Source organism: Lagenorhynchus albirostris, chromosome 2, assembly GCF_949774975.1.
Source record: "Lagenorhynchus albirostris chromosome 2, mLagAlb1.1, whole genome shotgun sequence".
NCBI classification, from domain to species: domain Eukaryota; kingdom Metazoa; phylum Chordata; class Mammalia; order Artiodactyla; family Delphinidae; genus Lagenorhynchus; species Lagenorhynchus albirostris.
In genome coordinates, this window is record NC_083096.1 from 170,512,508 (window position 1) to 170,534,013 (window position 21,506).

General features: G+C 50.3%; 1 protein-coding gene across 1 annotated transcript; it reads right to left on the reverse strand.

Annotated features, from left to right (window-relative positions):
• Window positions 1-898: 898 nt before the first annotated feature.
• On the reverse strand, window positions 899-21,124 carry CDA (cytidine deaminase). Its single transcript, XM_060141210.1, has 4 exons — window positions 20,960-21,124; window positions 10,049-10,160; window positions 4,878-4,935; window positions 899-1,411 (listed from the first exon to the last, which is right to left on the reverse strand). Exons 1-4 carry the CDS (start codon window positions 21,111-21,113, stop codon window positions 1,295-1,297), a joined length of 441 nt encoding a protein of 146 aa, XP_059997193.1. The 5' UTR covers window positions 21,114-21,124; the 3' UTR covers window positions 899-1,294.
• Window positions 21,125-21,506: the final 382 nt, after the last annotated feature.

Sequence of the window (21,506 nt, forward strand, 5' to 3'; positions counted from 1 at the left end):
TTTACAGGGCCAGCCTAGCTCCTTCCCTTATTCAGCCCTCACCTCCCTAACTGTACCAACAGACAGTCCCCTCCCTGACCCTCCTCACTCCCCAGAAGGCAGCATGCCCCCCACAACTATGCCCACCCTGCACTTGGTACCCGCCTGGACCACAGTGTGTATTTCTGTGCATTAGTCCTGTTTATACCTCTCTCTCCCCATCAGACGGCAAGTTTCTCAAGGGCAGAGACTGTTTCTTATACATCTTTCCCTCTGCAGTATTTGGCATATAAAAGAGACTCGGTAAATAAGGGCAGCCAGACATCAGCTGTGGGAGAATGGGAAAAACACTCAGAGTCAGACAGACCTGGTTCCAATTCCAGACCTGCCACATCCCAGTGCGTGGCGAGGAGCAGGCACTGTTTCTAGACCATAGTGGGAGTTACAGGACCTGGATTCTGGTTTGAATTTTGCTGCAGTCCTAAAGCAAGTTACTCAACCAGGGCCCTCATCTGTAAGAAGGGGGAGATAGCTACTTCGCCGAGTTGTCAAGTACTTAAAATACAAAATAATCCACGCAAAAGTACTTGACACAGAGTAGGTCCTCATAGAGACATTTGCTCTGCTGTCTAGACAAACTCACGCCTCCCCCTTTATACTTGGGGGTGACAGCATCCAGTGCCCGGGTCTAACTGCGCCCAGGACGACTCTAGAAACGGCCGTTGGCAGTAAGATCCAGCCCAGCGGCCTCCCATCTGGAGAAGGCAGGGGCAGGAAGCCCAAAAACTCTCCACACCAGCTACACAGGTCCAAGGTGCCTGTTTCCTCTCCCAGAAGAAAGAATCCAGGTCTTTCTATAAAGACGAATCACCCTGCCCCTCCTAAGAGCTACAGCAAGGATTGAGACAACAAAACGTGCTCTCCCGAATCAGTATGTTCTGTAATGTTTATAATTAGAAAAGTCGCTCAGAGCAGGATAGAACCTTAGATAGGATAGAACCAAGCAGGATAGCACAGACTTGGCAGGACGGAAGAGAGGGACGGGGGCGCTCTGAGTCCTAGGGAGGACCAGGAGGGTTGCAAGGAGGGGCTGTAGGCCCAGGCTGGAGGGAAACCCTGTATCACTTCAGTAGAAACCCCACTGCTTGAGTGTAATTTGGAAAAGTCATCTCTGCCCAGCGCCTGTGGGGTTGGGGACCACTAGGCAGGCGTCCCCAGGTCTGTGAGTACATCTTCATGAAGATCTCTGGGTGGCTGTCCCCTTAAGCACGTGTGGGAACCCAGGGTCTCCCAGGCGGTGGGTGTTCCCCGTCCCTCACTGGATCTTCTGCAGGTCCTCGGGCCCAAAGGAGGCAGGCAGCAGCTCCTGGACTGTCCTGACAACGTACGTGCCATCCGGCTTGGTCATGTAGACAGCCCAGTCAGTGCCAAACTGGAAGAGACAAAGCCAGTGTGAGGGAAGCAGTGTGGCCAAGGGGTGAGGGCTGAGGGCTGACCTGGGTTTGAATCTGGCTCTACCTCTTACTGTCTAACATGCGTCTCTGTACCTCGGTGTTCTCACCTGTAAAATGGGAATGACAATAATTATACCTGGTGCATAGAGGGAGGAGCCCATGAAAGATGGCACGTGAAGCAGTTAGCACAGTGCTTGCACGTTGCTAATGGGCGATCAATGCTCCGTTCTCTGATTAAGGACTCACCCAGGGCTTTACAAGAACAATATCTAACCCCTGGGGCCAGATCCCGTCCTGCTGTGAAAAAGAACAACTAATATCTGCTTCCCTTAGAGCCTCTCCATAAGTCCTGACAGCCAGGAGAGGTGGCATGCCTGCCTCATCACACACCCGACATGGAACATGCAGGATTTCGCCATCTACCCTTTGAGGGAGGGGGATAGTATCCCCATTTTACTGATGAGGAAACTGAGGTTTTGCAGGGTAACGTCAGGAAAGCAGAGTTTTAGCCCAAATCTCTGTCCCCATCTTCCTCTTACATGCTGGCTGTGTGATGTGGGGCAAATGATTAAACTCTTTGGGTCTCTGTGTGTGTCTTGATCTGTGAAGTGGTTTTAGAGACAAAAGACTTATTAGGCAGGAAGATAGGTGTCCTAGGTGGAGAGTTAAATCAGCTGTGGTGTAATGGAGAGAGTCCTGGAGTTGGAGTCAACAGCCCGAGGCTCTGCCTGGCCAGTGCTGAGTCCTGGAGGTGCCTGCAAGCGGTGTCTGGCGCGTAGTAAATACTCCATCAATGGAAGCCATTCCTACTGATGACCTGTTCTTCCTAGTGACCGCTCAGCTTTGCCGTCTGCTGTTTACGCTTCAGTCTGAATCACCAACTTATTACCAGGCACAATCCGTCTCTGGCTTTTTATTTTATTTTACTTTATTATTATCTTTTTAAAGTTTAATTTTATTTCTTTTTTATACAGCAGGTTCTTATTAGTTATCCATTTTATACATATTAGTGTATACATGTCAGTCCCAATCTCCCAATTCATCCCCCCCACCCCAACCACCCCCGCCACTTTCCCCCCTTGGTGTCCATACGTTTGTTCTCTACATCTGTGTCTCTATTTCTGCCCTGCAAACCGGTTCATCTGTACCATATTTCTAGGTTCCACATATATGCGTTAATATACGATATTTGTTTTTCTCCTTCTGACTTACTTCACTCTATGACAGTCTCTAGATCCATCCGTGTCTCTACAAATGACCCAATTTCTTTCCTTTTTCTGGCTTTTTAAAATTAATGTTTTAAGGAAGGACATTTTTCTGCTTGGCAGGTTCTGCCTGAGGGTATGGGTGTGAGTTGAGTGGAGGTGAGTTTAAGCACCACCAGGCCCCTGGCCCCCAAGCTTCAGCTCTTATTATTTGCATCTTGGTTTCAGCTTTGCCTCTCCCTCCTTCAGCTTTTCCATTCCCCTTCTCTCATCTGCCAGCATCTAATCTGTTTGGAGAAAACAGCAATGAGCAATTGGACTGAGGCGGGGCCTCGGGAGTCAGGGAGTTGGCATTCTGGTGTGCTTTCCTTATGTGGCCTTGGACACACCATGGTGCTGGGCAGCCGTTTGTGCCCCTCTAACGGGAGATGAAGTGCCTGTTGTGAATTCAGTGCCTTCGTGGTGGCATTTTTCATCTGGATTTGGGACATGAGTTCTGCTAATTGTGCCTGATTTGCAGTCCTGGCAAGAAGCAGAAGGAGGACGGAGATATTTGCATGTTCGAGAGATGCTTTGAAACCCCCAAGGCACAAAAGCAAAACTGAAGGAAGCCCCACTTCCCCCCATTTCAGACAGTTCCCAGAGCAGAAGCCCCCATGGAACAAGCAGGTCCTATGCTGCAAAGCATCATTATATCTCCACTGGGGCCGAAAATAATTTGTTCCATTTATAGGACCGTAAAGGCAGGGAGGCTTCCGCGGGGAGCGTGGGCTTTGCAGTCAGCCTGAACTGCGGTGAATGCCAGCTCGCCACTGACCGGCTGCATGTCCTTCAGCAGGTCATTTCACTTCTCTGAGAAATGGGGGTAATGACCCACACGTCTCTCCAGGTGTGGGGGGGTGGAGATTAAATGAGATGCTGTATTTACAGGGGCCAATGACGTCACATCAGAGCCCAAGGGCGTGGGGATTCTTTAAACTGGTGACTTTAGCCTCTGGGGACTCTGGAGGACACAGGCCCCTTTGCGAGTCCACCAAAGCCACGGGCATCCCCCCTCCCCCAATGTACGTTTACACATCAAAGACTTCACTGAGCCCAGATTCAGAAGCCACGGCCAGATCCACCCCTTTGTTTTTAGGATTGAAGAAACTGAAGTCTTCCACCAAGAAGATCTTTGTAAAAAGTACATCAGATCCTTTAAGTTCCCTCTTAAAAACAACCAGTGAATTCCCTTTATTCTTTTCTTCCCCCAACTTTTGTTTCAATGTCATAAAATCATTTTAACCATTTTTAAGTGTATGATTCAGTTCTCTTTCTTCTTGGAATAAAACATACCCTCCATTCACAGCCTACTGCGTGATTGGCCCCTGCCCACCCCTCTGACTTCACCTCCTATCACCACGCACCCCAACCCCTGCCCCCGTGTTCTAGCCTCTTTGTCCTTCATACGACTCATCCAACTCACCAAGTATATGGGCGTTAAACTTGCTGCTTCCTCTGCCTGGAAATCTCTAGGCCTTGGTCTGCCTCATCTTTTCTCATTATTTATATCTCTGCTCAAATGCCGTCTTCCAAGAGAGGCCCTTCCTGGCCATCTAAAGCAGGGGGTTGGCAAACTTTTTTCCATAAAGGGCCAGGTAGTCAACAGTTTAGGCCTTGCGGGCCATAAGGTCCATGTTGTAACTCCTCATCTCTCCTGTGGTAGGACCAAAGCAGCCAGAGACCACGTGTGAGTGAGTGGGCGTGCCTGCGTGCCAATAAAACTTTATTTACAATAACAAGCAGCAGTCTGGATTTGCCCCTGGGCTGTAGTTTGCTGCTCTGACACTGACCTAGACTCAGCTGCCCCTTCTGTCACTCTCGACTCCTTTTTTCTGCATTCTTTTCTCTGTAGCCCTCATCCCTCTCAGAAACTCTACTGTTGATTTATTTTGCTCCTTGTTTGTCTGTCTCCTGCACTAGACTATAAAGTCTGTGAGTGCCGGGCCTGGCCTGTCTTTTCACTGCTGTCTCCCCAGAGCAAGGTCAATGCCCAGCACAGAGCAGACACTCAGTAAGTATTTGTTGAAGGAAAGAATAATTTCCAGTGATTCACGCAAGCTTGGGAAGGCCTTAGGAATCAGCCAACTCAGCAAACAGGACAGTTGCTGTGTCTCCTCGCTGGCAGCTTGGCTCAGCTCCCAAGGCCTGGGGAAGAGCAGGGAGGCATCCGTTCCAGAAAGAAAGGGAAGCTGCTTACCTCTCTCATGACCTGCCGGCAGGCCCCACATGGGGAGATAAAATCATCTTGCAAGTCACTGCGGAAGCAGAGAATCAAACACGGATCAGTCTCTTCGGAGGCCAGAGGACAATTGCTAAAATTCAGGCCCCAAGTCCTACCCTCCTCCAGATTAAGTCAAATCCCACCAGGCAGTTCCTGGTTCACAGGTGTGCTGCGTCCTAGAGGCTGAGAAGAAGCGCACAGAGCTTTCTGCACTTGCAAGAGGCAAGGCCACGGGCAGGACCATTACTTTCATCAGCGAGTTCAGTAAACGTTTAGTGAGCACTTACTCTCACCAACGCCGCAGGGACACAAAGGTTAAGGAGAATTTGTCTCTGGCCTTCAGGAGACTGCTCAGCCCAGTGGGTGACATAGAAAACTAGATGAGTTATCATTTCAAACAAAATGCAGTAAGAATGCATGGTAACTAGGAGACCCTCCCTGACTAGGGAGGGAGAGAGAATATTTTATGGTGGAGGTGGCATTTGGCCCGGTCCTTGGAGGAAGTGTAGAGTCCATACGTCACCATTAGTGAGCACCTGCTCTGCCCCAAGCTCTCTACCAGGCACTCGATAGACATTATTTCATTTAATTCTCAATATAACCTGAGTGTCAGAGTGACCATTTTACCTTCAAGAACATATATTCAGTGAGATGAAGTAACAGAGTGCTACTCTGAAGCTCTGGGGTTTTCTGTGTTGCAGGCAAGGGATGTAGTATGTGCAAAGGCCCTGAGACATATGTGAGTCAATGAGAAAACTGGGTTCCCTGTATCGGAGAAAGTCAGAGAAGAGAAGCCTACAGCCAAGGGGTTGTCTCTGAGAGCGAAGGCAACTGAAGGCAGTCCTCCAGCCCTGAGCAGGACAAAGGATGGTGTTTAAAGAAAGAGTAAACTGTAAGAGCCTCCAAGCCTGATGAAGCACCAGAGGTTAAGCCGGTGGCCACCATCACCCTTGCTCTTCTGAGACCCACAGCTCTGTGATACGTCTGGACGATTACAGGACTTAAAATTTGGTTCTCGATCAGTTCTTCCTTTTGCTAACTACATGTGACTTTGACCAAGTCATTTTAACCCATGCAAGGGTCATTTCTTTGCCTATAAAATGTGGGGAATAATGTCATCCACTTTGTAGGAATGCTTAGAAGATAAAATGAGATCAGGTGTGCAAAGGCCTTGGTAAACTTTAGAATGCTATACACACATTGTTATCGCTCTGCTAATCACTGGCACTCTTCCTTCACATATATAAGCTCTGTCATAATTTTAGTACCTTGTCATATACAGTTTTATTACATACTGTGTGCTTTATGTACTATTGTATAATTAATTTGCCTTATTGTGTATTAACAATAATTATCATATTGTTTAATAGGTGCCTAGAATGTGCCAGGCATCCTCCGAAGTACTTTATAGTCATTATCACATGTTAATCGACGGACATTTATTTATTGAGCACCTACTATGTGCCAGGCACTGTCAGTGCTGGGGATACAGCAGTGAACAAACCAGGCAAAATTCACTGTTCTCAGGAGCTTTTGACTAGTGAGATGAGCCAGGTAACCAACCAACCAATCAACCAACCAGTCAAACATGTATCAAGTGGAGACAGAGACAGATGCTATGCATTGAATAAAGCAGCTGAGGGGAGAGAGAGTGGAGGGGTGCTATTTTATTTAATCCCCATGACAACTCCCTTTTACATGTGGAGGTCCAGTCAAAGGAAGTTTCTGCTCATGGAAAGGTGGGTCCTCTCTGAACACACTCTCAGCTTCAGAGTGATCCCATGGGAACGTGAGAGGGTGGGGACCCCTGCCCAGGATGCACCCTGAGCCAGATTAACCCATCTGGTTTCCAGGTGACTGATGTTGCAGCCAGAGCCTCTCATAAGCTCTTTGGAGGCTGGACTCTGTTATTTTTTATTTCATTGCACACATGTTGGCTCAGGGTTTGCTCTATGATAGGCAAGCATGGGAGGGAGCAACAAAGACCAATCAGAGAATCCCTGACTTCAAGGACCTTGCCATCTGGAAGGGAGATAAAATCTGTGTGCCAATGTCATAACTACAGGCAGACTGTGGTTAGGGTTACGGGAGAGGTGTTCTAAGTGAAATTCAGCCTCCCTTCCATGGCTGAGAAGGCCCTGTATGATCTGGCCCCTACCAAGCTCACCATTTCCTTTCCCAATCTTGTGACATGCATGGCTAAGTGCCCGAGGGACAGCCCCTTGGAGAGGGTGACCTGCATTGGGGTTTTCAAGGTGGGGTATGAACATGCATTCAACTGGAATGTTGGATTTGGTCTCAGGTTCAACCACCAAAAGTCACAAGATGGTACATCCTGGCAGACAGCCCAATAATAATGGCTTACACTTACACTGCACTTCTCTGGGCCAGGCACTGTGCTAAGGGCCATATGTATATTAACTCATTTAACCCCTTATAACCTTATAAGACAGGAGCTATGTAGGTACTCTTACCATCTACGTGTTAAAGGTCATGAAAGGTGAAGTGACCTGCCCAAGGTCACAGAGCTGGTAACCAGGATTTGAACCCAGGATCTGTCTACTCTGCCTTTGGTAGTTCTGCAGCTTGCAGAAGTAATAATGATAATGTTAAAACAATAGTTTTAATTTATTGCACACCCCGAGTCCTCCCAACAGCCCAATGGGTAGGCATCACTCTCCACTTTACAGAAGAGCTGGCCTCAGATTGTTGAAGCAATGTGCCCAAGGTCAGTAGTGGAGAAGGATTTGAAACCAGGTCTCATTAACCCGGGAGCCTGGCCTCCTAAGCATTACTCAACGTTCCAGCCAAGAGAAAGAATGAAAAGCTTGGGAGAAGCATCCCAGAAGGTCCTGGGTGCACGGGGACCTTTTCTCCTCCCTTTCCCTTTCTCCCTCTCCGCTGCCCTTTGCCTCTTCCACCTTGTGCCGGGTGTTGACAGTTTCCTGTGGTTTGTGCTGACCTTAGTCACACACTGAGGCCAGCTTATCAGACTTGACAGGCTGGAAACCTATCGACTTTGATGATGACAGCTAGGACCCCAGTGGGGCAAGCTTATCTCTCTGTCAGCAAAATCCCACCTGAGCTGTGCACTTTCCACTTTACAGGTCTCAAGGGGGCTCTCTGAGACTGTTCACACTCATCATCGTTAACGAGGGAGCTGGCGCCTCCCATTCACCCTCTAAACCCACACTCTCAATTTAACAAATCATTAGTGCAGTAATGACTGCTTTTCTGGCTCGGGAATGCTGGCGCAGGCAGAGTACCTGGAGAGGAGCTGTTGGGTGCTGGAAAAATGCGTTTTTTGTGTAAACAAGGACATTTGCTAATCATCACTAACGAAACTCAGTCATGCTTTTTAAGAGTAGATAATGACCAAGAGAAAAAGCCTTTCATCTGGAACATTCTAAACAGAGCAGGGCCACCTTGCCATTATCCTTTTGTTGACTTTGGCCTCCTTTTCCCCAGAATATCATTATTTTCTTGGATCAGGTTTGAAACTGAGTTACCCCCACCCTCTTTTTATAAAGTGTAATTCACATCCTGATCTCTGTTCGTCCGCACAAAATGTTCCCAGGGCAGCCTCATCTATTCCTCCCAAAGCCGGAGGGAAGCTAGGACAGACCTTGGTCACAGGGAGAGCTCTTGGAAGCTGGGGCCCTTCTCCAGAAGTGCATCCTTGACTTCCGTTACTCAGGGAAGAAAACCTTCAATAATGTGGACCACCTTGGGGGCCAGAATGAGGCCAAATTTAGGATCTTATAGAAGAAATGGGGGGACTTCCCTGGTGTCACAATGGTTAAGACTCCACTCTCTCAATGCAGGGGGCCTGGGTTCGATCCCTGGTCAGGGAACTAGATCCCACACACATGCCACAACTAAGAGTTCGCACGCTGCAACTAAGGGGCCCGCCTGCCACAACTAAGACCTGGCTCAACCAAATAAAAACACATAAATAAATAAATATTAAAAAAAATAAAAAAGAAATGGGGGCTGGTTTCTGTCACACAGACGCCATAGGCCTTGCTCTCAGCCCCTACATTTCCGCCAGAAAGGTCCTGCATCTCCACCACAATGAAGAGATCATTCACACCTAGTCCATGACCCATGCACCCGGATGTCCCTAAAGACCAACACTTGGTCAGCCTTGCAGTCTCTTTCCGGGTGGATTCAAAACTTCCCAAGTTATTTTCCTTGCACCGTTATCTTGCTACGAGAACTCTCTCTCATAGACAATGCAACAGTACACAGAGAAGCAATTCGTCATTAAATCAGAAGCATAATGGGGTCCAAATAAATAAAAGAGCCCATTCACATGCTTTGAATCCTGAAGCCACTGAGTCTGGGTCCAGGGCCAGTAAGAACTCAACGAATTCCCTTTGAGGGCACACACGTGGGAGCTTGGATAATTATGCCTGGGGCCTGGAGAGAGAGTTAATAAGTGCTCTTGTTCAGCCAGAACCTGGGCTGGAATCTCATCAGTTTAGACCATAGCCTGGGTTTGCCTGGGTGTCACCCCGCCAGCTTGTCCTTTTATCCTGGTTCTTGCACCTAGAGGTGATGGATGCCAAGTGAAGGAGTTGGCACAGTGAAGGACGGATCTCAGTATCAGCTCAAGGAGAGCAGGGAAGAAGGTTTCCTTTCCTGGCACAGCATGGCACAGTGGAATGAGCCCTGGAGTCAGACTCTAGATATGTATCTGTCTCGGCTTCGCCACTAATTCCTAGGAAGGTTGCTCATCATCTCTGGGTCTCAGTTTCTTCAACTGTAAAATGGGTATAGTGGCCAGGCAAGTCTATACCAGGTGATTTTTAGGTCCCTCTAGCTTTGTTTCTATGCTGCCTTCCTATTGTATCTTACAGGGATTCTGTTGTGTTTTGCGCTGTTATTAGAACAAGAGCGCGCCTGCCTTTGTCTTAGAGTTGTCTTGCTTGTTTACCTGCTCTTCAGGTTCACCAAGGGCAGAGTCCATTTCTTATTTATCTTCTACCCTCAGCACTCAGCCCAGCCCTACAGTGCCCCACACCATAGGAAGCGCAGTATAAACGCATGTTAGATGAATGAATGAATGGATGAATAACTGGTGTGTGGTGGGTGTTGGCTGAATAGATGAATGAATATTGCTGTGAGCAGCCTTTCCCACTCACCTGGAGATAGCGATTGCCCTGAACTCTTTGTACCCTTCTGAGATGGCCTTCTGGATGGCGGTTCGTTCAGCACAGACGCCCAGTGGGTAGCAGGCATTTTCTATGTTGCACCCTGAGAAGAGAGGAGAGACCAGTGCTATTTGCAGCAGAGCCACTTCCTGTTGCATGTGTAGAGTAAGAGGCTTACCCCATTCCAGTGCTGGGAGGGACCCGCTACTAGGAACAAGGTGCGGGCAAGGAGAGGGCAACTTGACCAGAAGCGTTGGGAGACTCTGTGACCCACTGGTGCAGTGGTTTTTCCCAAGAACCTCCCACTCTCATCACTTATCTGATGCCTGCATTTCGAAGCACAGCCTGGAAGCAGCGACAGCATCACAGGGCAGATTAACTCAGCCTCATCTCCCCATCAAAGGTCAGGTCAGGGCCAAGGGAGATGCCAAGGCTTAAGAAGATGAGCAGAGCCCCCCACCCTGGGTCTCAGAGACAGAAGCCACAGGGTGGGGTGCGGTGGTGATCCTGATTCAAAGATTGCACCTGAGTAAAAAAATTTTTTTTTAAAAATAATTTTTGGCCATGCAGCGTGGCACGGCATGTGGGATCGTGATTCCCCGACCAGGGACTGAACTTGTGGCCCCTGCAGTGGAAGCGTGGAGTCTTAACCACTGGCCCGACGGCCAAGGAAGTCTCCAAAAGTTTTGGTGTGGATACCAGCCGTCAGAGTTCAACCAGGGTTCTCTGTGAGTTGTATTGCAAAACAAAACTGTCAAAACCAACAAACTAACGAACAAAAGTTCTCAAGCTTTGCAAAAGATGTTTGTGATTGCACAAAGGGATTCCACCCCAGGGGTGTTCTCTGGAGTGTTCCTGGGGGCAATGGGCAAGGGCTGCTTCCAGGTGACAAAGCACTGGCATAGCCAGATTGGCTGACTAACAGACTCTGCATTTTCAGGGAGGTGAGGCCATGAACCAATGGCCACAGGAGCTGGGCTTTCCCCTGACCATCAGGCTGTCATATTCAGTATGTCACTCTTCATAGCTTGCCTTCTCCCTGAGGCAGGATATTCATTGTTCCCCAGTATTCATTTTCTCCTTCTTCCTTTAAGTAATACAAGTGATTCCCATTCCCATATGGCTGATCACATGGCCACACAGAGACTATATTTCCCAGCCTCCCTTGCAGCAGAGTACGGCCATGTGACTAAGTTTTGGCTAATGGGATGTGGCCCAAAGTGAGGTAGGAAACTTCTGGATCACATCTTTTGTAAAGAGACTGCTTGCCCTTTACTTCCTTTCTTTTCCCCTCCATAGGCTGGGTTGGGGCGGGACAGCTTTGACCACACGCTTTATATTCACAGGGATGGAGAAGCAACAGCCCAGAAGGAACCTGGGACCCTGGCCAACTCCTGGAACAGAGCTGAGTTGCCTACTTGCCCTGGACCAGCTGCCTACTCTGAATCATCATGTGAGAGAAAAAGAGAATTCTGTCAGGTATGAGTCATTGTATTTGGGGATATTTATTTTTATTTATTTATTTATGGCTGTGTTGGCTCTTCGTTTCTGTGTGAGGGCTTTCTCTAGTTGCGGCAAGCGGGGGCCACTCATCGCGGTGCGCGGGCCTCTCACTATCGCGGCCTCTCTTGTTGCGGAGCACAGGCTCCAGACGCACAGGCTCAGTAATTGTGGCTCACGGGGCTAGTTGCTCCGCGGCATGTGGGATCTTCCCAGACCAGGGCTCGAACCCGTGTCCCCTGCATTGGCAGGCAGATTCTCAACCACTGCGCCACCGGGGAAGCCCTTGGGATATTTTTGTTACAGTAATTTAACCTGTATCTAACCAAAACAGAAATGGGTGCTAAAAATAAGATGTAGCTTTGACCAAAAAAAAAAAAAAAAAGAAAAACCAAAAATATGTGGTCTTGACTTAGCAGTTGGGCAATAATGTGAAAGAAATACAGATGTGGCAAGATGGAGAGCTGATGGCCCTTGCTACTCTGTGGCAGATTATTTGGTAAAACCCCACCCTGCAATAACCTGGAAGGCAAACCATGGTACACACTCTTAGGACTTTTCTACCTAGCAATGTGAATCAGCCCTGTGGCAAAGATCTGATTCAGGCTGTCATTTCCACCCAGTCATTGTTTCAGGTGCCTCAAGGTTGCCACCATTAAAATGAGGCAGCAGGGCTGGGCTGGGCAGGGAAGCCAGTTAGTAAAAAAGGGAGTTGGCGGGCTTAAGAACTATTGCACAGAAAGGATTCTTCGGGTGTGCTACTCCTGTATGAAAGTGGAAGCAAACAGACCAGAAGGTTTCTAAGTTTTTGATAGCTTTGGAAAGCCAGAGAAACCAAAAGTCTGGCCTACAAAAGCCTGTGATTGTTCCATTCCTAAAGAAATCTGGGGCCCCCAAGACTCCACCATCAGCAGTAAGTTGAGAGAGCTGTGTGCCCCCAAGGAGAGCATTCTCTCTGACACCCACTTCAGAGGTAAGGCTGAGGAGGATAAGGTCGAGGAAGAAGCTCCCAGAGGGCAAAGCCAGGGGCCCCAGTGGGCCGTGGACAAGGGGGTCACCCCCAGGGCAGAAAGGGGAGGCAAGGTGTACCCCGGGGCAGGGAGTTTTCACACTTCTTGCCCAGCAGGTCTGATAACTGCACAGACTGGTGGCCAACAGGTGTTCTGTTTTCCTAATGGGAGATTTGATGACTGTTAGCCTTTCCTGCTCCGCATTGCGTATGGCCAGAGTGGGTGTGAAGTGGGGGGCAGATGTTTTTTTTTAGTTTTCAGGCCACTGGATTAGCAAGGCCACACCCAACCTGAGAAGGTGGGCTGTGCACCACCAAGGGATCCTGCTTTTAGAGCGGGATGCAGTGACTGGGTGGACTTTGGGTTCTCACCCTCAGAAAGTTTATAAGTGGGTCCTACGTGTGGGAAGAAAGATGTATGGATACTTACAGGCCACAGGGGGTCTTGTGGCCAAGACTAGTCGTTCCCAGTGTTCACACTCTCAATAGAATCCGTTGGAGTTTAGTTGGGCATATGCCTACCCAGCTGGAGACCATGTTTCCCAGCCCCCCTATAAGCTTGGGGTAGTCCTATAGGGTTAGCCAATGGGATGTGAGTGGAAGTGTTGGGTGAAACCTGACGCACACTGGGCCAATCAGAGTTGAGCACCTGACCCACACTAGGCCAATCAGAGTTCTCCTGTGTGAGGGACCATCAGTCCCTCTCTAACACCAGGAGCTGGGCCTGGGCCCAGCTAGTTTCCCTTCTTTATGGAGAACACCAATAGGAGGCAATGGAATGGACACTCAGATGAGAGATGGTGGGTAAAGAGTCCGGCCTCCTGATGCCAGCTGCCCTTGAAGCCCAGAAACACTCCAGCTCTGCCACCATTTAGTTATAGGAACCAGTGCACCCTCCTTTTGCCTAAAATAGTTTAAAAAATAGTATTCCTATCATTTGCAACCCTGCAGAAATCAGTTAATACAGTTGGGATACAGGGCAGGGAGCCATCAGGGAGCTGCAACCATGGAAGGAGTGGTTGATATTCATCGACTGCCTACTTTGGCAAAGCATTTGTTCATATTCACATGTGAGTTATTGTAGCCTGGACAAGTGGCCCCTAAATGCTCAGGCTCTCTGCTAGGTCAGTGAAAGTTAAATGAATGAGTCTTTCTTGCTCCCTACCTAGTCTCCCCAGACAGGTTCCTGATGCCTGCTGGAAATGGCTTCCTTTAAACATACCCTTGCCTGCTCAGACCTGCCTGCCCCTCCCACCTTTGCCGACCTGTGACCTTGCTGCATTTGACTTCTGCCTCTCCCAGAAGCAGAAGAGCTGCTCCCCACTCCACTTCCCGTCTAGCAACCCTCCCACCCCTGCCTCATCCCTGCCTCAGGGACACTTTTCCCATTAGACGTGACTCACATAAATCTTGGGTTTTGCTGATGTGATGTTAAAGCAAATGGCCGGACTGCAAAGGGCCCGGCCTCTCAGGATGATTGCCTGTGTCTGCTTTGGAAGTTCACAATGACCTCATGTAGAGAACTCTTCCTTCACTGTGTGTAAAAACTTCAACGGGCCACTTAAGGAGAGGGAGAGTTTGTTCTAGAAGGGAGTGCCCTCACATACCCTACTGTTCAAATAGACTTTTGAAGAAAGATCCGGTAGGTTTTGTTCTGCCCTGGGACCCTTTGCCCTCCTGGCTCTGAGAATTTGGGAAAGGGACTGAACCTCCTTGAGGCTCAGCGTGCTCATTTGTAAAATGAAGATGACAGCACCTTCCGCGCAGGCCTCTAGTGAGAATGAGTTGAGATCGCGCGTGTAAAGCAATGAGCACAAAGCCTGGCACAGAGTACGTGTTCAGCAGCTGGAGCTGCTGGGTTTTTGTTTTTTTGTTTTTTTTGCGGTTCGCGGGCCTCTCACTGTTGTGGCCTCTCCTGTTGCGGAGCACAGGCTCCAGACGTGCAGGCTCAGCAGCCATGGCTCACGGGCACAGCTGCTCCGCGGCATGTGGGATCTTCCCAGACCGGGGCACGAACCCGTGTCCCCTGCATCGGCAGGCGGACTCTCAACCACTGCGCCACCAGGGAAGCCCTGGAGCTGCTGTTCTTAATTGCATAAAGTCAAGGCTTTGGTGGTGGAAGGCCTGTATGACTGAGCTTCTGTTCCTTCCAGACAAGGTGTCACAGTGGCCCTGTCTCTGTCCTTCAGGCAACTTTGAAATTCTTTCCATGACTACAAGGCCCTCGTAATCTGGTGCCAACCTGCCTACCTCCTGGACCTCAACTCCTTTTGCTATCCAGCTGTTCCCCAAGTATATACCTGCCACAGGGCCTTTGCACCGGCTGTTCTAACTGCCTGGAACTCTCATCCCCCTATAAGCACATGGCTCACTCTACCCAGGTCTCTGCTCAAACGTCATCTCCTCGGAGAAGCCTTCCCTGATCATTCTATCTAAAATTGTTTCCTCCCCCCTCACCTCCCACCCTCTTAATCCATTTATCCTGTTTTAACACTTCACACTTTCCTGAAATGAATGTCTTTAACATCTAATTCCCCCACTATCCCCCAAGTAAAAATTCCTGAGGGCAGGGACTTTGTCTATATTGTACATTGCTGTATGCCCAGGGCCTGGAACAGCCAGTGTGCCCAGGGCCTAAAACAGTGAGGCCAGCGAGGCTCTCAGTTACTTATTATCGAAAGAGTGGAATTTCCCCCTTTAGTGCTAAATCTCTGAGATGCAAAGGAATAACTGTATGTGGGGCCTCTAGCAAGTTCAAGTGTAATTTCCAAGTCTCGCTTCTAAAAAAACAGAAAAAAAGAGGCGGAGGAAGGGAGGAAGGAAACCCATAAACTGTTGATCCTGAAAGGCCAGACAATTTTGTTTTGCTTCCCTAAAGCCCAGGGCACAAAACGTCATCTATACAGGCAAACCAACTCCATTCCCTGTGTTCCCTTCACTGACTCTGAAACACACAGGAGAGACGGGCTGGGACGGCACCAAGTTAGAATCCATAATTATAAGATTGGACCAGAAATAATACTAAGATGATAGTGCTGTTATTACTCATTGCTTTGTTTTAATCTTTTCTTTTATTGCTCTCCTTTTATCTGCCAGGCACTCGTGGAACACTTCATCTGCACTCTGTTGTTAACCTTTTTAACAACTCTGTAAGGCAGATCCTATTCTAACCCCATTTTACAGAGGGTAAATCTGAGGTGGGGGGTCAGGGAGTCAACTCACATCCTGGCATGACAGATACAAAGAAGTGTCTTTCTCTGTGGCATTTCAGTGAGGCCATGTTCTGAGGAGGTTTGTTGCTTAAGGCAGGGCTGGAGTCGGATGTCATCGAGACATCAGCCAGGGAAGAAATTCACAAGGAGGTGACTGGGACCCAGTCCCCCAGAGAAGAGAGCACTGCCGGAGAGCACGTCCCCCTCTCTGCGTCCGCTCTGCCTTCCGAGGGATCTTAAGATTCGAGCGGGGGTTCATCACACTCAAGCAAGTGGGCCTCGGCACCTTCCGGAGGGCTTCTTAAAGATTTCTCAGCTCCACCCCTGGAGCTCCTGCTTTAGTGGTTCTGGGTTGGAGCCCGTTAACTAGCACTTCTAACAAGTTCCCAGGAGGTGCTGAGGCTGTGGGTCTGGGACCACACGTGGGAATCACTGGACTAGAGAACTGTCACGTTCGCGTGCTTGAAGAAATACTCCACTCTCACCATGTTCCTGCCTCTGCTGCAAGTGCAACGCACAGTTTCACAAATGGATCCTATTCCAACTCAGCTATAGAGACGAGGGATTTTAGTGAAGCTCATCTTTGTAATAAGCTGCTTTCGAGTGACAGTGCAGAGGACCAGTGGACGAAGCTGGGGTGGGGGGCACAGCGGGAGCGAGGCGTGGAGGGTGGGCAGGGCTGTAAGGAGAGGAAGCTGGTGAGGGAAGCCTGCTTTGACTCACCTAGAAGTGCTATGGGTGGGGCTGGGAGCCTGCGTTGGGTCAAACGCTGTGGAGCGGGGCCATATAGAGCTCCAAAGGGTGGTCCTGGGGGAGAAAGGGAGCCCAGGGAGGGAATCAGGGGCTGGTCGGGGGAAGACAGATGAAGGATTAGGTTTAAAGTTTGAGCCAAGAAGAGCTGAATTCAGCAATTAACCAGGATGTCCTTAAACGTTTTTTTTGTTTGTTTTTTAACATGGTTTTTTCCTCGCAAATTAATTACACGTGATCCAGAAAAGTGCTCCCCCTGCCTCCCCGCCAAATGTCAATGAAACATTGGAGTGCTGCAATCCCTCTGCGGAAAGGGAGAGACAGACCACCACCCCAAAAGTACGAGCTGAAGGAGAGAAACTCCCCCATCCCTTGGGTGATGCCCGCAGGGTGGTCCTCCATGAGTCTCCTCCATGCCCTCCCACCCGGCAATCCACCATCGCTGGCTGGGGGCCCCGGGCTGACTTCGTCCCCCCAGCCCCCTTGTGTCCCATCTTAACTCTTCTCTCTGTGTCCTCACTGCCCCTTCCCCCAGCATCTCTTTCTTCTCCGGTGAGCTCCTCCTCTCTCTTTCGCTCTCCCCACAGCAGTGACAGAAGGTAATTGTTGTAGTTATTAACTACCATCCTGGTGGCCCAGCTGCGAGGGGCACAAGGCCCTGGCCGGGGTCAGGGGTAATAGAAGAAATAAGATCATCATTATGAGATTGTGACAGCAAAGCTCTCAGACTTGCTTTTGAATTGGACAGAACACCAGCTGCCTCTGAGGGTGCAAACTCCACGGAGGCTGGTCTTTTGTTCAGCTGGAGACAGTTCCAGAACTGGGCAGACTTGGCCTGCTACGAGTTGTAAACTCAGTGTCTAAGTTCAGCTGTGCCCTCTCTGCCTCCTAATCATCTCTAATTCACCCCCTGATGCCCTATCAGGTTTCCTCTGGTTGTTCAAGGTCCCTCCTCTCCAAGCCCTGCCTCACCGCCATCTACCCTCCCTTTCCTTCTCAGTAAGGAGATCCAGGGATTCTGGTAAATGCCCTCCATCTGTCCCCCCTCCTCAGCACAGCTCTCTCTGCCCCCTTCTGTGTATCCACATATCCTCACGCAGCGAGGGGCAGCAGGAAAAGCAAGGAATTTGGAAGCAGATAAATCTGACCCTCAGTTATCTCATTCATAAAATGTGCGTTGGCTCTTGGTTTGGTCTGCTTGGCACCTCCGCAGTCCTTCTTGTGGTAATAGACCCACCCACCCTGCACTGAGAAGGAATATGTGTGTGAATCAGCTGGCCCCATCACGCGACCCCATCACGGCAACCGTGATTGGCCCAGGGATGTGCATGTGATTGGAGATGGACCAATCAAAGCCCTTCCCTGGAATTTTTCCATCTCGAGCTAGTGGGGAAGAGTTCTTTCCTCTTTGCTTTTTAAGGCTGTAAGAATGTAAACTAGGGATGCCTGCACTCATGTTCCCTGATGCCTGGAGAAAGCCCACTTTTAGGATAAGAGAAAGAAACCAGCATCCAGAAGGCTAAAGAAGAGCATGGTGGCATTAGAGTTCCTGGATCCAGCTGTCCCTGAGGCAAGATCTACCCTTGCCCATTGTGGTTCTGGTTGGTTTCTGGCATTGGCAACTCAAAGTGCTCTGACTAATGCATGCAACACTCATTGTCTCCTCTCATGTGGTGGCTGTGAGATTACAAAAGATCTTTCATAGAAGTGCTTAGAGAATGCTTAATCCATTGCAGTTATTAATATGGCTGTGGGTCCCTGCCCACCATGCCCCCAGCACAATCCAGCTCTGTCTCATCCTTTCCCTGGTCTCCGTGGCTGGAAATCCTAGAACCATGTTCCTTTCCTTTATTCTAATACTGCCCACCCTAGACCCAGTCCATTAGTCCTGTATAATCCCTCTCAGATCTTTCCTCCTTCTTCGTCCCGTCTGCCGCTGTCCTAGGCCAAACCACTCATTCACGCACTCAACGAACCTTAACTATAGGCCGGGCAACATGTTGTCAGTGAGTAAGACAGACACTGTCCCCCTGACGCTCTTTCCTCTGTCCCAGTCTTCCTCGAGTACCTGCCAGCCTCATTGTCCTCAAACCCCACTTTCCTGTGACTCTTCTCGGCTCCCTACTTGCTACCTCATCAAATCTCAGTGTCTCTACCTGGCCTTCAGAAGTGCTCCGCAATCTGCCTGCAAATCATCACCACCCCCCCCATGAACAGTAGAAGCAGCCGCCATTCGTGATATTCTTATTTGGGTCCAGAAACTGTGCTAAGCACTTTAGCTCCTTTAAAGGCATTAGCTCGTTTAAAGCCTCACGACCGGGGGTGAAATTCAACATCTTTAATGACTAATGCAGCCCAGGCACCAACAATCAGGGAGGACCGCCAGGCCAGAAGCACCAGCTTTGTCCACAGCCGTCCTGAAAGGCCGGTATTGTGATCTTCGGTTTACAGATGTGCAAGCTGAGACTCAGGAGGGTGAAGGGTCACACAGGTGAGAAACAGCAATGCCAGGATGCAAACCCAGGAGCCTTTAACTCCTCCAGGGCCTGTACCCCATCCCATAAGAACTCCATAAGTGCCCACCGCATAACCCTTTTCCCGGTGACATCAGGTCCTTCCCTGCCCTTTAAATAGGCCACACCTCTGCTCACTTCATCCATTCTCTCCTACAATCATTGGTTGAGGCTCCCACTTTGAGCCATGGCCTGTGCAAGAGGAGGGGACCTCCGTGGGGGGCAGGGACTGTCATTTCTGCTCACAGTGGTATCTCCAGCACCTGGTACATCACCTAGTAATTGGTGCTCGGCAAATATTTGTTGAATAAATAAATCAATGCAAGGATGGGGAGGGCCCCTCTCTGTACACCATCGGAGGGGACATGGAAGCGCTGGAAGGAATCAATGGCTGATTGCATGTTCAAGGCCCTGAGACATGGGGTTGGTGTGGATTGCAACGTTGTTTGAGGTGGTGGTTAATGTTTAATGCTCATCTGAGCCCCCGGGCCAGGACTGAATTTCCACATGACACTCAGAGATTCTTTGTTCCCCACAGGAAAGCAAACTTGGGAGTCAGGGGAGCTCTGGGTTCCCATCTCAGCTTGTGATCTTGGGCATTTAACCTCTCTGAGCCTCAGTTTCCTTCTCTGCAAAGGGCCGATATAATAACTGCCTTGAAAGACTGGAAAGGTTAGATGCATAACGTTGAGTCCCGGTCCTTTCACATGGTAGCACACGCTCAAGGTGCTGAGAGATGTTTAAGACCCAGGTGACTCGTGAAACCAGAAAGAACCACAAAAGACAAGAGATAAGATGAACATCAAGGGGCCACTATAGCGGGGGAGGTGTGGCTCCCAGCCAGACTCGCAGCTGAGCAGTGGTGGAGGCAGGGGCTCACACCTGGCCCGGGAATGCTGGGGGTGTGGGTGTGGGTGGGGTTACCAATGAGAGGCACACAAGTGAGCCTCCGGTCTGTGCAGGCGGAAGGGGGATTCCTGGCAGCAGGGCTGGGGCTTCCCATCTATCACTCTGGGCCAATTCTCATCTGCCCTGGGGGCAGGGCGATGGTGGGAATGGGAGGGGGGAGGGGCACGGCTTTCCGGCCACCTCCACGCCCCGCCCCGTTCCCCACTGTCCTAAAAGAGGATGTCCCTAAGCTTAGCAAAAACAAGTCTGAATTTCTGTTCAAGTGAGCTTTTCTATAAAAACAACAAACCAAAGAAAAGGAGCTTAGGAACAGATTAGTGCCAACTCAGATTCCTGTCCCTCCCTCCCCAGGCCGGCACTCAGGGCTGGTTACCCAAACTCTGACTGCCTTCTTTCCCTTAAGACCCTCTGTAAGGCCCACACCCCACTAAGGAGTAACCCCTGGATTCCTCGATTTCACCCCCAGCCATCCCCCTGGATGGTAGGTGACAGGAAGAAAGCAGGGCTTGAGGGACCCTAGCACTGGTCACAGCAACCTGTGTGACCTTGAGCAAGTCATGTCACCTCCGGACCTCAGTTTCTTCATTGAAAAAATGGGCATAACACCTGGCTCAGCGCGTGGGCGGTGAGGACTTGCCTGTAGCAGTGGAAGCCTTTGTAGGGTGCCAGACGTAGAGGAGGGCTCAGAAAGTGTTAACCTTCTCCCTCCCAGCTCAGGGACTGCAGATGCTCTGCGTTTATGCATCCCTTTCCTGCTTCCCCTTCCCACTTCCTTCCCCATCTCTCCTCAGCTTCCCAGTCCTCCAAGAACGGAAAGCCACTGGATTTGAGCCGAATATTCATCCTCACTGTCTGGGACAGAAGGCAGGGCAGGGGTGAGTGGCAGAGTTACAGGAGAGGCCCAGGGAAGAGGGGAGAGAGTGCCCCTCCTTCCGCCCTTCCTTCTTGTCCTCCTCTGGCCTCCCACCCAGGCTGCCACGAAGGGGGACCCCCAAGGCACCGCCCTTACCGGAGAAGATCCTCCCGTCCCCGGTGAGGAGGGCGGCCCCGACGGGGAAGCGACTGTAGGGGCAGTAGGCGGACTTCTTGGCCTCCCGGCAGGAGAGCAGCAGCCGCTGGACGTGCTCGGGCTCCAGGGCGGGGCTGGGACTCTTCTGGGCCATGTCGGTCCCCTGGGGCCCGCGGAGGAGTGGAAGGGGAACTCCCAGCCAGTGTGGGCTGGGCCCCACCGCGACAGCAGCTCCTCCCCCGGGGTGTGTCCCTGCCTAGAGTCTCCCAGGTGCGTGCCTCTGGGGATGCTGGGCGGGGCCAGGTGAGGGAGAGGAGCCCCCCTTGGTTTGGGGACAGAGGGTGTGGTGTGTGTCCCAGTGTGGAAGGATGCCACTGTGTCCACGTGTGCTTCACACTCTCCCTTGGGGACCACTCCCACTGCTGACAGACTGATGGGTGAGAGGGTCAGGGGATGGGTGCTACTGTGATCTCAGCTGGAGCGAACCTCTGAGATCATCTACTCAGGACGCCTCACTTTTTGTTGTTGTTGCTGGCAAAATAGACAT

What these genes read in the sequence shown, in the direction of transcription:
- CDA (XM_060141210.1), bottom strand. Translation starts at nt 21,113, where the DNA reads ATGGCCCAGAAGAGTCCCAGCCCCGCCCTGGAGCCCGAGCACGTCCAG. An exon ending in GGACGGGAGGATCTTCTCCG is followed by an intron (nt 10,161 to 20,959) that starts GTAAGGGCGGTG and finishes CTCTCTTCTCAG; the next exon opens with GGTGCAACATAGAAAATGCC. An exon ending in AGGGCAATCGCTATCTCCAG is followed by an intron (nt 4,936 to 10,048) that starts GTGAGTGGGAAA and finishes CTGCTTCCGCAG; the next exon opens with TGACTTGCAAGATGATTTTA.